At 44.8% G+C, this 15,514-nt stretch overlaps 1 protein-coding gene across 1 annotated transcript in view; it reads right to left on the bottom strand.

Annotated features, from left to right (window-relative positions):
- Positions 1–15,514, bottom strand: part of LOC134505174 (lipase maturation factor 1-like) — a 134,688-nt gene that overhangs the window by 91,627 nt on the left and 27,547 nt on the right. The window contains exon 3 of the mRNA XM_063314742.1: positions 15,039–15,104. Within this exon, the coding sequence (XP_063170812.1) occupies positions 15,039–15,104 (66 nt within the window). The remainder of the gene's footprint in view (positions 1–15,038; positions 15,105–15,514) is intronic.

Below are 15,514 nucleotides of genomic sequence, written 5' to 3'. Positions count from 1 at the left end.
CTACAGAAAGATTGACCAAACAATTTAAAAACCCATAGAAAACAGTGGAAGCAAGTGTTAAGCAGAAACAGGGACACTTTTTCCACCTGTCATTATTATCTTAGTTTTATTAAAAATAATAATTGTAGCCACATTTTCTGTGGGTTTGGTAGTAAGTAGCATGCTGTGTGGAGTGCGCCCCACCTGTTTTGTGGTGCTAGGGTGAAAAATGAAGTGTCAAGCTCTTGGCAGCCAACAACAACCAAAAAGAAGATTTTCCCAGAGTTTCCTTTACAAGATTTACTGAAAAGGAACGGAATAGGATTACAGAAGTCTCAGCAACTGGGTCACTTTCACCTTATAACCCAACACATCTCTCAGCTTGTTCAGCCGAGGACTTTCCCCATTTTTACTAACGGACTCTCTGTGCTGCACCGGGGCAGCTAATAGTTTCCCTGATAGCTGAGGAATGCGCAGGTGGCCGGTATGTGAACGTACCATTACATAAGGGAGCAGAGATTTGTTTCGAGTTATCATCATTCCCCATGAAAGAATGCTTGGAACATCTGAAGTTCTGCTCCACCAATACACATTCTGACGTAACATTCCGAGGGGGACTATTGTATTCCAAGCACAAAACAAAACTTCTTTCCCCCATTTTTTCTCCATTCCTATTCCTGGGTTTCTTGTGTTTCAAATAACTCCCAAGTGACGAATTAGGAGGGAACTGTCGGTTTTGGTGTTATTTCTCCCCAAGAGAAAAGAGCCCAGATGTCTGCAGAGCCCCACTGCTTCACAACAGTAAAACAAGCTCAAAGGCATCCTTGGAAAAAAACACTTGAGAATCTGGTAGCGGGGAGAAAGTGCCTCTTTCACAGAAGAGGAATGGAAAATAGAAAGCCCGATTTTGGCAGACTATTAATTAAAACACAGCAGGAGTGGCTTCTCTTCCAGGAACTGGAAAAAACAACACCGTTGTCAAGGCACAACTCAGCTTTGGACCTGCTAGACCATCCTTGAAATCTCAACCATTCCAGTGGGCTTGAAGTAAATAATCACCAGGACAGAAACATGAACTAGGAAAAGACAAGGGAAGGAGCAACTAACTAGGAGCTGGCAGGTGGAGGAGTGAAATTTTCTACAATAGTTCTCAATTATTTTCAATCCTCCTTCCTGCCAAAAAAAAAAAATTATTCTGCCAGCCCTAGACCAAGCGTTGTTCATGAATTGCAACATACGGCCAGTTGGTGGGCTGTCAGTTTCTTATGTGAAGCTCACACTGAATAGAAAACTGAACGAATACAAAGGTGAGGGATCTTTTCTGATCTGCTGTGAATGCAAAGCACATCTACCAAAACATGAAACCAAAGTAAACCATGATCAGGCACTAAAGTTAGTTTGACCAGTGGAAGAAAAGAAGAGTCTTTTGGGGATTGTGTATCTATTCTAGCCATTTCTCTCTTCATTAAGAAAAATAAGTAGATGGTTAGCACGTTCTTCAAAAAAATGGCACTGATTAAACCAGTGTTTCTCAACCTTGGGAACTTGAAGATGTGTGGACTTCAACTCCCAGAATTCCCCAGCCAGCAAGGGAACTCACCTCAATTCTGGGAGTTGAAGTCCACACATCTTCAAGTTCCCAAGGTTGAGAAACACTGGATTAAACTATTAACAAAAAACTTATCTCAAACCCTTGAAAGACAGAAAACACCTGAGGTATGTTTTGCTGAAAGCCTGGCTGAAGTGCCATTTCCAATGGGATTATTCTTTAGCCCCACTGGTTCTCTGTAAAGGATCACCGCAAGGCTATGCAAAGTTTCAGTTCAGTTCTAGAGGTGAACTGGAATCAGCCCTCTGAAGGAGGCTTCCAAGGTGACTTTTACTTCTTGGACTGAGCTGGCCCCCTCAGTCCACTCCATCCACTCTCCCACCTTTTGCACGTGGCCTCAGACAAGCACGCTGGTTCCGTGTGAAGGCTTGGTGAAGGCAGCTCATCACACCCAGCGCTGGAGTTGGATGCCTGCCACCTTGCACTGCCGTTCAGACTAGTGCTACAAACTATTTCATTAATTCCACATGTGCAATACAGACCATTATCTGGTAGTGTCAGGAAAAACTGGACATGGAAGGAAAGAAGTGAAAAGAGCAATAGAATAAATAGAGAATGACTACAAAGCTATTATATGAAAAAGCAGTGGATAAAATTAATGGAAATGGGTATAAAGAGGATAGGGAAGAAACAAAGTGAAAAAAATTATTAAGCATTTCATCTGGCTGGCCTTTGCCTGTAATTATAACATTTCATTTCCCTCTTGCATCTTCATTGGGGCACCTCTTGCAGGTAAGAATGGTGAATTGACATGGTTGAACACTGAGCTGGGAGTAAAACGAGGTGCTAGCTTAGTCTACTGATGTACAACTGTATAAACCATGTTTGTAGTGCAGAAGATAGGTATTGGCTGGGGATACAAACGTACGTACACTTTTGTACGCAGATAATATCATGTATCTGATTGAAAACCCAAATGATTTGCAGCGAACATTAAAATTTACAATTCAGTGAGAAATACGGATGTGAACGTATGATGCGTAAAGACCCAGGCAGTTGTGTTTTACAGGGAAAATGGAATGAATGATAGTAATTTATGTATAAATGAGGAAAAACTAGAGCAAGCAGCTGAATTTAAGTAGCTTAGTAGAATGTTTACTAAAGATGGGGAAATGAAGGGGACAACTTTAAGAACTGCAAACACTGGTAGAAAGGTAGAGAGTGTGTTGCAAGGAATGAATGAATGTCAAAGGAAGCTAAACTAGATGTGCATGAGAGCATGTTTCTGGCCACTCTGTCATATGGGAGAGAAAACTGGATATGCAGGAGTACTGTGAAAGGAAGCAGAATACCGTGGGAATGGGAGAGTTAAGAGGTGTGAGCCAGTGGAGAGGAAGGGAAAGACTGAGCAAACCATGGTTGGGTGGAGCTGATGAGATCCTCAAGGAGAGAGAGAGGGAAGTTGAAAGAACAAAAGGTGACGTGCGGAGTGGTGCATGGATGCAGCAAAAGCAAGGATAATTCTAGAAAGGTACAGAGAGGCCTAGTGTTGCTGTGAATCATATTTAGCTGTTATCTTTACTTTTTTGTATTCATGCCTTTAATTTAGTTGGCTTACCTTTCTTTATTCCTTTTCTGCACTAGGCATAGCGTTGTTTCCCCTGTGTAGCATGGCATTGTGGGATACATCTATGCATAGACACAATCCAGCATTTGGAGTATGAGACCAAAGTCATGCAGCAATTTGGGTTTGACACGCAGAGATGATATTGCTCTCATAAGCATGTGTGTGTGTGTGTGTGTGTGTGTGCAGAACAACAGCATTCTTCAGAGCATCTGCTCATTTCCAACTTTAATCTTCATCATATCCAAAGACGTAACTATCAGTGCCATCCCCTCTCAACTCTCAAGTACCAGGATGTCCCCTTCCTGTTTTGTGAAGGGTGCCCACTTTGGGATTTAACGGCCCTGCTAAGAACAGGTTGGGGTAGGCAGCCTTTGGTGCTGGTCAACCTATCTGGAATCTGGAGAGCGTGGGCGCAGATCAGAAAATGTTTTGAGAAGAAATTCAAGGCGCTACCCTGGCTGCCAAAAGGCTGCATGTCCTGGAGATGAAGAACGCCGCTTCTACATCGCCACAGTGAGACCGCATCTTCAGAAAGCAGCGAGGTTCGAAGTGCGCGAGAGCCAAGAGGAGGAACTGCAACGTTCCCACTTCCCCCTTTTGCAATCTCAACTGCTGGCACCCAACGATGCTGGGGAGCGCTGCTGCCATCGAGTGTTACCTGCACTGAAAACCTGACAGGTGAAAGATATTCCAACCAACCAACCCATGCCAACCTAGCAGTTCGAAAACATGCCAATGTGAGTCGATTGATAGGTACCGCTTCGGCGGGCAGGTAACGGCGTTCCGTTTAGTCAGGCCGGCCACATGACCACGGAGGAAGTGTCTATGGACAAACGCCGGCTCTTCGGCTTTGAGACGGAGATGAGCACCGCCCCCCAGAGTCGGACTCGACTGGACTTAACGTCAAGGGAAACCTTTACCTTTGCCTTTACCTAAAAGATATTCCAGAGCAAATCTCTGGAAATCTGCCTGCAGCAAAATAGAATCCCAGCAGCAACTTCTCAGATTTCAGAGATGGGGTGGAAACGGAAGGCGACCATCAAAGGCAGCCCCACCGTAAGGCAACTGATTCAGCTCGTAGGAACTTCAGGTCCAGGGCGGGAGCTGCCCGTCTAACCCCCAAGAGAGCCCCGGGACCAACCGGCCTTGCGGAAGCTCCCTAAGATTTGCTTGAGCTAAGCTGCATAATAGGAAACCGAGCTGGTGTCTCAAGGAGACAAGAATGCTAAAGGAGGATTTCTCGTTCATCAGCCGAGCTCGCAACCTAAACACGCGGAGGAAGCTCTTTTTGATTGACACGCAATTCTCTTTTCTGCAATGCTGGCCATCCATGCCGAATTCCCAGGGCTAGGGTTAACTTCGCAGAAAGATGAATGGCCCAACCCCCGCCGCCAAACAATAAACTGAAGGAAGAGAATCGGAGCATCATCTAATAGCAATCATGTGGCTGCTTGTTCAAATGGGATATAGGCAGCAAACATCAGCCTTTTCCTATGGACTTTCCTAGTAAATAAATAGGCGGTGACTGCAAAGGATATTTTTACCATGTTTTTCTGATAAAGGTGAAGACTTAAAGCAACATATTTTATCTAAGTATTTAGCTTAGTGGCTTACGTAAGAATAAAAATAAATAAGCCCCTGCCATTAGGCTTGCAATCCAAACTGGCATGGCGCAAAAGGAAAAGAGTATGTGGAGGGGAGAGGAAAACTCACGTACCAGTTTTTAATGTGATGGCCCATGGGCCCAACTTTGATGGAAATGGAGTTTTCAATGCAGCTCAAATAAAACCGTAACTCCAACTGTTACTATGAAGCCAGGGGTGTGTGCACAACTTTTGAAAATGGAAACGGTCTTTTGCAATTAGAAAAGCTGATAATTCTGAGGATTGCAGCAAGTGTTCATCTCTTACTTTCCTGCTCCTTGAGATGAGGTTTACATTGACAGGGAAATTTTCCATTGGTACCAATTGGAAACTGATATTGTTGTTTGTCTATTGCAAAAAGAAAAAACACTCATTCTATATGGACACACATGTCTAAGATACATTCTATTTGTGCATATGCACAAGGGCACCCCCACCCCCACCTTTCCACAGATAAGCTTCTCCTGATCAGCTCCCAAACAGGAATTCATACCTTGAGATGGGAATAAAGACAACAGACTGCAAATCCTGCCTCCATTCACCTTGGTGAGCATGCAAGCACATACACATGGATTTCTGCAGCGACCACACATCACCATGCAGCATTTGTGCCTCAATCCCAGTCTCCACCTTCACTTCAAATGCTCCAAGGAGCCTCACAACTAACACACTTCACAACTAAAGGTAAAGCTACAAGACTTGGTGGAAAGACCTGGAAGCAAAGGTTCAAGAACGGCACGGATAAAGAATAATGCAGAAAAATTCATAGTCACCATTCTGCGGACATTTTCCAGACCAGTTCAGATAAAAGACTCATGTTCCACACATCTGTGGATGTATAAGAGGCATTCTTACACTGGCAACGATGAACAAGAACTGCTTATCTGCTGGATGTGATTGGGCCTCCAGACTGGAAGGAAGACTCATACGTACATACTCCTGAAAGCCCCCTCTGAAGGATGAAAATCAAAATCAGGAATGGCTGAATAATCTAATTGTGCGCAAGACAGAAGGATAGCGAATTGTTATCTTCCAGGGGAAGTTAGCTGGAGAAGCAGACATTCCCAAAAGTGACTCATGCAAAGATACTTAAAGCAGGCTCATTCTGAACAGGGCATCTTGCACTTACAACAGTGGTTCCAGTGGATTTATTTTTGTTGACACCCTAAGAATTTTCTTGTGGCACAGCAGTGTGCCCCGACCTGAAGTTTGACCATCACTATGGTTAGGCACATTCGGATAGTTTCTTCCTAATTCCATTTCACACTCTGCAGACTAAGCTGCCCTTCAGAACACCCATTCCCAGAGTAGAGTGCAAATCAGCTTTTCCTGCCCACCAATTCAAAATTCTCAAACCTACAAATTAAGTTAATAAAAGGACAAAGGCTCTTTTTGTACAGTTCCCAAGCATGGAGGATTTTAAAAATAAGACGGGTAAGTGATTTATATTCCTAGATTAAAAACTGGATTGGCATGCATAACTCCTTAAAGGAGCGCAATTATTTAACCCATTCAGGTGCAGTTTTTAATACCACAGCTTTCCCTGATTTTATGAAAAAGTTGCACCTGCCAGTCTATAATACACATGCCAGTTGTCACCTAAAGATGAAGAGGTGCACCTCCAGAACTGGGGGACAGGTGAAATCAATTTGAACAACGCATTATATTTGGTATGCTCTGCTCATAAAGCAAATCCTATGTTTGAAAGGTGAGAATGAAAACCGAGATTATAAAATTTTAGTTTTGCCATAAAGGTCTTTGGATACCTTGCTGAAAACCTCATGGCAAATGATTAATCTGTGGTTTATTTCAGGGCTGCAAGGCTATCGGAACGCAGAGCAATGGTTTTCCTGGCTGGAACAGACCTGAAAAAGAAGCCATGGCTAACTTACTGCAGGCATGGGAGACCCAAAGTATTAGGACCGCACGCAATCCGTCAAGGCCCCCAAATAGTGAGAATATGCTGAAAACTGATGGCATGATTCCCCATCACCCTGAGGTTGGAAGGACATGAAAGCACAGTTCTCCCACATGGCTGGCTGGGGAATTCTGGGAGTTGAAGTCTACACATCTTCAAGTTGCCACGGTTGAGAAACACTGCTGTAGTGTAACCCTCAAAAGAGACACCACACATTTTAAAAACAAAGAGAAAGCACTTTTTCCTCTCAAGACTGGGAAAGAAACCTGAATGGATCATCATCACACTCATCTGACATCACCATTCCGTCTGATGGTGAAGACCTCACACCTGTCAATACTGCTGGGTCCAGGCCCTCACGAGCAATGACTTGGTGGTTTTAGCAGTTCCCCCCTGGGCTTATTGGAATTATAGGGACGACAACGCAGTGACCTAAAATCAGAGCAGAGACTGAGTGGTTTACAGTCTTGTCTCATCATGGAAAACTGGACCTGGCAGATCCTCCAAACATACCCCCAAAATGTTCTGTTACCAGTCAATCCCATTCTTTTTTTCACAACCCTTGAAAAGTTTAAATGCTGGTTAGCTTTTCATCTTTCTCCCACAAGAATCAAACAGATTTTCTGCCACCCACAGCTCCTGTCTCATCTTCCAACCCATCAGCATGATAAAAGAAGATTTTGACATCCCCAATTTTCTTGATGGATCTGTCGCTCACCAGCTTGCCAACCTTCCTTTGCCCTTTTACCCGTTTCATCCCCTTGGCTCAGCCTCTTGTTGCAATATTAATTAAGAGATATTCATCTCCTTTTCAAAAATTTTCCCAAACACGGTTGCCAAGTTTCGTTAAAGAGTTGCCTTGAAAAACCCTGCAATGTAAAGACTAATGCAAAAGAATATCCAAGCCAACACAGAGAAGACAAAACTCAGAAAACTGGGGACTCGAGACAGAAAGTGTACAAATGTTTTTTAACTTTGGTGTTGGAGAAAACTGGAGAATACCATGGATAGCTAAGATAACACACACATCAGTCCAGAATTGTCACTTATGGCACCAGGCTCAAATTATCATATTTTGGACACATTATGTGAAGACCCAGTTCCCTTGTGAAGTCCATAATGTTGGGAAAGGTGGAAGGAAAGAGAATAAGAGGACAACCAGCAGCAAGGAGGATGGACTCAGTTACAGTGGTGATGGGGGCACCCTTGGAAGACCTGAAGGACCAGGTTAGGGGGGCTGATCATCCTGTGAAGGTCTATCTATGTAGTCACTAAGAGTCAGCACCAACCTGATGACACATAATCTATCAAGATAAATAACCACATCACCTATGATAAGTAAGGATTTCCTTTTCCTCCCAAGCAAATCTTTTCATAAATTTAATAGTCTTCACTTCTCCCAAATGTCCTGGGAACTGGGGTCTAGTAAGGATCTTGGAGAACATAAGTCTGACATAGATCTGAAGTTCTCTTGTTACTTCACCTGCGCTACTAAGAGGTGATAATCTTGCTCCAGGTTGTCACAAACTCCAATCCTACCAATTTGCCAAGCTAAGTAGATTATAATTGTAAATTAACTCTAACAGTTAATGGATGGGAGAGGGCATAGTACAACAGGCCAGCTTCCTGGCATCTCTTCATGGCACTAGTCAAAAGGTTGTGTCATAAACTGCCAGAACTAGTGACATCACCTCCAAACCAGGTGTGGACTGAAGTGGCCTCTCAAGCTTGTACAGGGTCATTTCAGAGGGCTGATGAGATGCCGAAGTGGGCTGAAAGGATTGACCAGAGTAGGAGCAAGGCAGCCAAAGAGGAAGAGAAACAGCAAAGGGGAAAGTCTTTGGGCATCTTCTCCAACAAGAGTTTACAAACAGTAAACAAGTGAAATCCAGCCATCAACTAGGAAGTTTCTCCAAGACTCGAAAGAGAAATCCTTTAACACACACACACACACACACACAGAGAGAGAGAGAGGTGTGCATGTATGTGTTAATAACTAAAAACCCAGGAATTAGGTTCATGTTCCTGTTGAACATACACTTGGCCCATTGCCAACGTGCACAGCTTTCCTGATTGACACCTGAGCTCCCGCAGACGTCAAGCGCAGACAGAGGAGGGCACGCTCCTGGGATCTGCAGAGAAAGTACCTACCCTGAGGAATTCTTTGAGAGAGAGGATTATTTCTCCTTTTTTGTTGGGGAGGAAGAAATAAAAGCAAGATCAAATGGAAAAAAGAATCATGCAGGTGAGGCTCTGCCTGCATGAAACCCTGAAATGATGCAGTGCCATTTTCATTGTTTTAGAAGCAGCCATGGATTGTGTTGAATTGTAAATGGAGGTGAAGAAGGGTGGAAAAGGGCTGTCCTGGTGGGTCCAGGTTTTGGGCTCTGTCCTTTGGCAAAAATTGTTTTTTAAAGCCAGATTGTTCAGTCCAACTGAGTTCAGAACTCTCTAAGGCTGGGTTCCTACACTGCACTAACCCCTGAGTGGGATGCATACAATGTGTTTCAAAAGGATACAACAGGATTGGGTCATTTGTAGTTCAGGAGATTGTGGGAATCCAACCACTGTCTAAGCCTGCTGCAAGAACCAGATCATCACGATAAACCTGTCTTGAGCACAGGATGTCACGTGAACAAAGCATTGTTAATGTTGTAAAGTGTTGGGTTAATCTGGCTCCAAGGTTGTGCAGCATACAATCCCACTTATCTGCCCAGACCTACACAGACACTCCGAAGTAGCCCCTTTTGGGGGATAACAAACATTTTCTCTCTTGAAAGCTCACGCAGGTATGCATATATACACTTGTTGACAAAAGCAGAGATCCAGCTCCAAAGGTTTTATTCAATATCTAGGTCACTGTCACTCCCCTGGAAATAAGCACTGAGAAGGAAAATGGTTTACAGGCCATTCTTTGCTCTGCTTTTCTTTGAAAAAAATCACACTTCCCCTCAACAATTTCTGGTAGCAAAAAGAAACACAGAAGGGCTGAAGGCTGACTGCAGTCATGGACTGAGCGGAAATTTGCTCTCTATCCTCTCGTTGTTAAAGCAGGGGATGGGAAGTTGGTGGCCGCAGTTCAGACGTCCCGTCCTGTTCCTTTGGACACAGTACAGCTCAGCCTGCATTTAAAATGGACACTGAAGAAGTCTGGGGGGGCTTAAAACTTTAGTCATCCTGGGAGACCCCATCCTCTTTTTTATTTCCAGCAACGAGCTGGGTAGAACAACGGAACCCAAGAGGTTTGCTCAACTAGCGTTTCCAGACCCCTAGAAAGATTAGAAATGATGAAAAGGAAAGTGAGGAGAACAAGAACGGCACTCAGTTCAGGAGAAAACCCAAATGCAAAGGAACGTGGGCTCAGACTGTAAGTAAACGTGGTATTTCCGACTCGCGTCATTCCAGGAATCTGCCGCATAACAGCTCCAAAAATAAAACCACAGTCACTATGGGTGTTACTTCACCTACAAACCCAAGGAGAATTCAGTGATGGCTGCTGACTGCTCACATTCACCCAACACTGTTATTAATATGATAAACTTGGTAAATTTTAACCTTGCCTTCTTTTGGAAGAGGGAGCAATGGTTTAACATGTTGTCTGAATCTAGAATGTTTAGTAAATGTAAGGTTTTGCATATAGTGTGAACCTAAAACATGGGTCAATTCAGCCATCAGGTTAAATGTGTTTTGTGAATGCAGCATGCAAATTGGTGGCTTAGCTTGTAGTTGTTCTTATTATTAACCTTCATTCATTCATTCATTCATTCATTCATTCATTCATTCATTCATTCATTCCTCCAATTTAAATACAGCAGCCACCCATCTCATATTGTTAAAAACAATACAAAACAACACAAAAGCATATAAAAACAGGTTAAGAGATATCTGGAGTGCCGCTGGAGATCAATGAGGAGCAAACTTGACCAAACGCGGGTGAGAGCTGCTATGCAGGCCTAGCTTGTGGCGGTAGGGTGGCAAAGTGTCAATACTTCTCCGCCCTTATTGAGTCTGCAGATAGCCAACTAGCAGCCTATTTAGGGCGACCCGGACCCTCCTGGATAAGGGGGGCCCTGAGGTTCATCTTCAGGATCATGCCAAGGAATTTGTACAGCATCTGTCAGATAAAATCACTCGGATTTGCTCTCAGTTGGATGTGTGCATTTGTACAGGTCCTGTGGAGATGCCTGGGGTGCAGTCTTGCCCTGTTATCTGGGAACGGTTTGAACCTGTTGAGCCTGAGGAAGTGGACAGGTCCTTATGACTGTGAGCTTGGCCATCTGCTCCTTAGACCCATGACCCTCTGGGCTAGTTAAGGCTGCCCAGGGCGTGTCATGTGGTTGAATCCTAGTGGTGGTGAATTCATCCTTGAGGGAGGGAGTCGTCCCTTCACCTCTTAAAGAAGCACTCGTTCACCCACTCCACAAGAAGCCCTCACTAGACCACACCATAACTGACAATTTTTGTCCAGTGTCCAACCTCCCTTCTTTAGGGAAGATTGTGGAAGAGGTAGTTGCTCAGCAGCTTCAGAGGACCCTGCATGAAGCAGATTATCTGGACACCTTTCAGTCAGGATTTAGGCCTGGATATAGGGTGGAAATGGCATAGGTCGCACTTTTGGATGATCTCTGGCGGGAGTGGGATATGGGTAGTAAACCCATCCTGGTTCTACTTGACTTCTCTGCGGCTTTCATTTCCATCAACCATGGTATCCTTCTGGACCAACTTTGGGGGCTGGGTTTGGGCGGCACAATATTGGGTTGGTTCTCTTTCTTCCTAAGGGGCCGATACCAGTCAATGTTGATCAGGAGTGAGAGATCCCACTCTTGGCCCCTGCTACGTGGGGTGCTGCAGGGTTTGGTACTTCCTCCACTCCTGTTTAACATCTACATGAAGCTGCTGGGTGAGATCATCCATCACCATGGCATGAGGTATCATCAGTACGTTGATGACACCCAGTCGTGCATCTCCACCCCCGGTAAGTTAAGTGATGCTGTTGATGTCCTTTCTCAGTGTCTGGAGGCTGTAGGGGTCTGGATGGGGAACAACAGGGCTTCAGCTAAACCCTGGTAAGACTGAATGGCTTTGGGTTTTGGGGCCTTCTGTATCTGGATTTACCATCTTTGGTCCTGGAATGGGGTTGTACTATCCCAAACAAACCCAGCACTCAATTTGGGGGTTCTTCTGGACCTACGACTCCTGCCCAAAAAGCAGGTGGCAGTCATGGCCAGAAGGGCCTTTGCACAGCTGTGTGTTGTGCGCCAGTTGAGCCCATTCCTAGATTGGGAGGCTCTACTCACAGTAACCCATGCCCTAGTCACCTCCCAGATGGACTACTGTAACATGCTGTACATGGGGCTGTTCTTGAAGAGTATCCGGAAGCTTCGGCTGGTGCAAAATGTGGCAGCGCAGGCAGTTATGTGTGCTTCTAGAACTACACGTTACACCTCTGCTTTGCGAGGTGGATTGCTTACCAGTTTGCTTCCAGGTCCAATTCAAGGTGCTGGTTTTGACTTCAAAGCCCTACATGGCATTTGGGCCAGGTTACTTGAGGGACCGCCTCTCCCCAGTGACATCTACCAATCCCATCAGATCTGGCTGTGGGTCCCATCAGCTAGGGAGTTTCATCTGCTGGGTCCTAGGAGGAAAGCCTTTTGTGCCGTACCCCACTCCCGTGGAACATCATTCCCCCCCTGAGGTGAGGCTGGCCTCAACCCTGTTGGCCTTCCAGAAGGCCCCCAAAACATGGTTTTGTCAACAAGCTTGGGGACCCCATGGTAGAGTGGAGCCTGTTGGATGGTTATGCGATCGTTAATTGATGCACTCTTTGCATGCTGGCCACCATTTTGGTTTTTTACTTTGTTTTTATTTTTAATTTAAATTGTGGTTGTATTGTTTTTTATGTATTTTATTTTTATGCATTTTGTTTTATTATGCATGCCACTCTGAGTCACTATGTGAGATGGGTGGCTATACAAATATGATTGATTGATTGATTGATTGATTAACCATTGTTAAAAAGTTGTAAAATTCACAGCTGAGGTAATCACGTCTACCAACAACTCTCACTACAACCACTGAATATTTCCTTGAATATCCTTTCAAAAATAGTTCCTCTCTTCTCTTTGGACCGGAGATGGAAAATGCTAGGCTGGAACCCTCCCGTCCACCTCCAATGACATTACCCAACTGGTGGGAAGGAAGCCAGGGATGAAGGGAGCTCTCCAACCAGTTCTTCCCCCACTCCTGCTCTATGTTACCTGCACAGTTTCTGCCAGGAGTGGAACAAAAGACAAAGTTCCCATCACTAAGACAAAGTGTCAGCCTGGCATTTGTGCATCCTGTTAAGAGGCACCCCCCCCCCATATTTTAAAAAAAGCCGATCAGGCCCGAGGCTTTTAAGGCGTCCAGAACAGCTTGGTCTCTTGAGCCAAGCGCTCCCTTCTCTGCACTGGAAAAAAGCCTCTGCAAACTGAGATTTCTGCCTGTGCGGCTTGCAATCCCCAGACGTCAGGACACCTCCCCACTTTCCACTGGGCTGTCTGGAGGACCAAGCAAACAAACAGAGTTTACGTGGCTGTTTTCCCTCTCTCATCCACCCCCTTACTTGGAAAGGGGGGGCCTCCACCCTCATCCCCTGATGATAAAGCCTGCACAGGATTTGCAAAGAGCACCCACAAAAGTCAACTGTTTCTTCAACGAGCTGGCCTGGTTTGAACGGCTCTCCAGCAAATACTTTCCTTCCTCACTCCCAGTTCCGAAGAGGAAGGGACACAGTTTCTCACAGCCACTTTGCTGTTTCTCCAAGGAGAAAGAAATCCCTTTTGTTTGGGATGTGATAACCGAAGGAGGAAAATGCCAGCATCAGGCTCTTTCTACGCCACCTTTGAAAAGAACCCTTTTGCACTTCCAGCCTAAGCAAAAAGAACCACCAAACTTGATGTCCTGAGTTAAAGGCATTCTCAATGCCCTGCGCAGAAATGGGGAAGGGGGGGTCTGAGGGCCACTCCAGTCCCTTGTTCCTCCTCTGGGGTTCCTCCAACTCGCAGGGTTGAAAATCAGGGGTGTATTTTCTGGCCCAAACTGAGGCAGGAAAGGTCGTGTAAGTCCCCAAACAGGCATAACTGTTTTAAAACAAAAGAGAACCCAAAACATCCCCCCTTAAACAGGAGCAATATCTCAGAAACGACCCTATCTGCTGTGGTCCTTCCCCCACCCCAGAAATATTGTGTGGTTCCCAGACGCTGAAAAGCTTCCCAGCAGAAGCATCTCGGCTGCCTGCTGTTTGCTGCCGGCCTCCCCAGTTGCTTCGCTGGAGCGTTCTTGTTTTGTTCCCTTGGTTTGCCCTTGGCCTGGCTTTCTAGAATTCATCCTCTCTCTCTATCAATCCAGAGGGAGCAACCCCGGCCTTCCGCTCTTTTGGCTTCCACTCCTCTGTTCCGCTGCTTTTGCCCCAAGGCGGATTGGAGCAGATCGGAAGTAGGATCTGGCTGAGAGAGCAAGGTTTTATTTGTAGAAACCATGTTACTATCCTAATCATTTTCTTAATAAACTCTGACTACCCAGTAGTGATTTTTCTTTACGGGGGAGGAGAGAAGATGCTACAGAAGTTAAAAATACATAATATATGACACTGGACAATGTTGCAGAATAATTCAATTTAAGCTGTTTCACTTTGGGCAACTTTTGCACACAGGGAGATCTTTCTCACCCACCTGAGCTGCTCGTCCCTGGGCCTCAAATGTTTCAGAGTGGATCCACCAGGGTTATCCAAATGTTTAAGCAGGAATGGTGGTAAATAGCTACCAATTCCATCCTGCAGGTAGGAACGATCCTGTCTTGGTTCACGCATTGTTCTAAGCCATGATTTCCTGAGCAAGGCACAACTAGCCAGATTCATGCTAAGAGAAAACCACACAAGCAGAGCAAGGCTGGGGGTATCCAGCCTCTCTTTCTTTCTAAAAGGAAGGCAACAGTTCTTAAAAGTCAGTGGCAGGCAGATCAAAAACGCAGGAGGAGGATTCAACCCCCGTTTAAATACTCATGCAACCCTGGAGAAAAGCTCCACTTGTACACGATAGCCAACTTTCAGAAAAGGATGAAAGAATGGCTCTTTTCTCCGTATCAAGAGTGGAAAGGAGGAAACAGTTTGAATGGAACGGCCATTTACTCATTTTAAATGGTTTCATCCCACTTTTTTTTTTCAACAGGAGTTTGGCAAGTTCCAGGAATCCATTCCAACCAGCTGGAAAACATAAAGATGGAAAGGGCACATCAACGGGCATTTAAAGAAGAAGCAAAAGGTTTCACATTTGGAAAGCTCACCTCGTAATGATAATTCATGCAGGTCAAGTCTCTCCAGCAGCGATCCCCTCGAATTTTAATCATTCCCTGCGGAAGGAAAAAATAATAATCCTGAGATTAGTATTTGCACTTCCATTCCAAGGAAATTTCCAACAAAATTGGGTATTAATGTATTATATAACGTATTTTAACATTTCAAACAAAATTATCTATTTACATAGTATATAATATTAACATATTATATAACGTTTCTAGCATCTTTAACCAGCTCACCAGGGGGCATTTTCATAGAATTGCCATGCATTTGGAATCACCCTTGGAATTTAAGGGGGTGAGGAAGAAAACAGCAGGATTTTTTTTTATTTATTTCCAGACAGATCCCAGTGGGAGGCAGACCACAGCTATCGGGGAAAGCACACATTGGGTCAACATTGCAAATGGAGATCAACCAGCCCATTCACACCAAGATGGTAACCAAAATCATATGGACTGTATTC

This window comes from Candoia aspera, chromosome 14, assembly GCF_035149785.1.
Source record: "Candoia aspera isolate rCanAsp1 chromosome 14, rCanAsp1.hap2, whole genome shotgun sequence".
NCBI lineage: Eukaryota > Metazoa > Chordata > Lepidosauria > Squamata > Boidae > Candoia > Candoia aspera.
The sequence above is the reverse complement of the archived record's forward strand: the minus strand, read 5'-3'. Positions and strand labels throughout refer to the sequence as shown.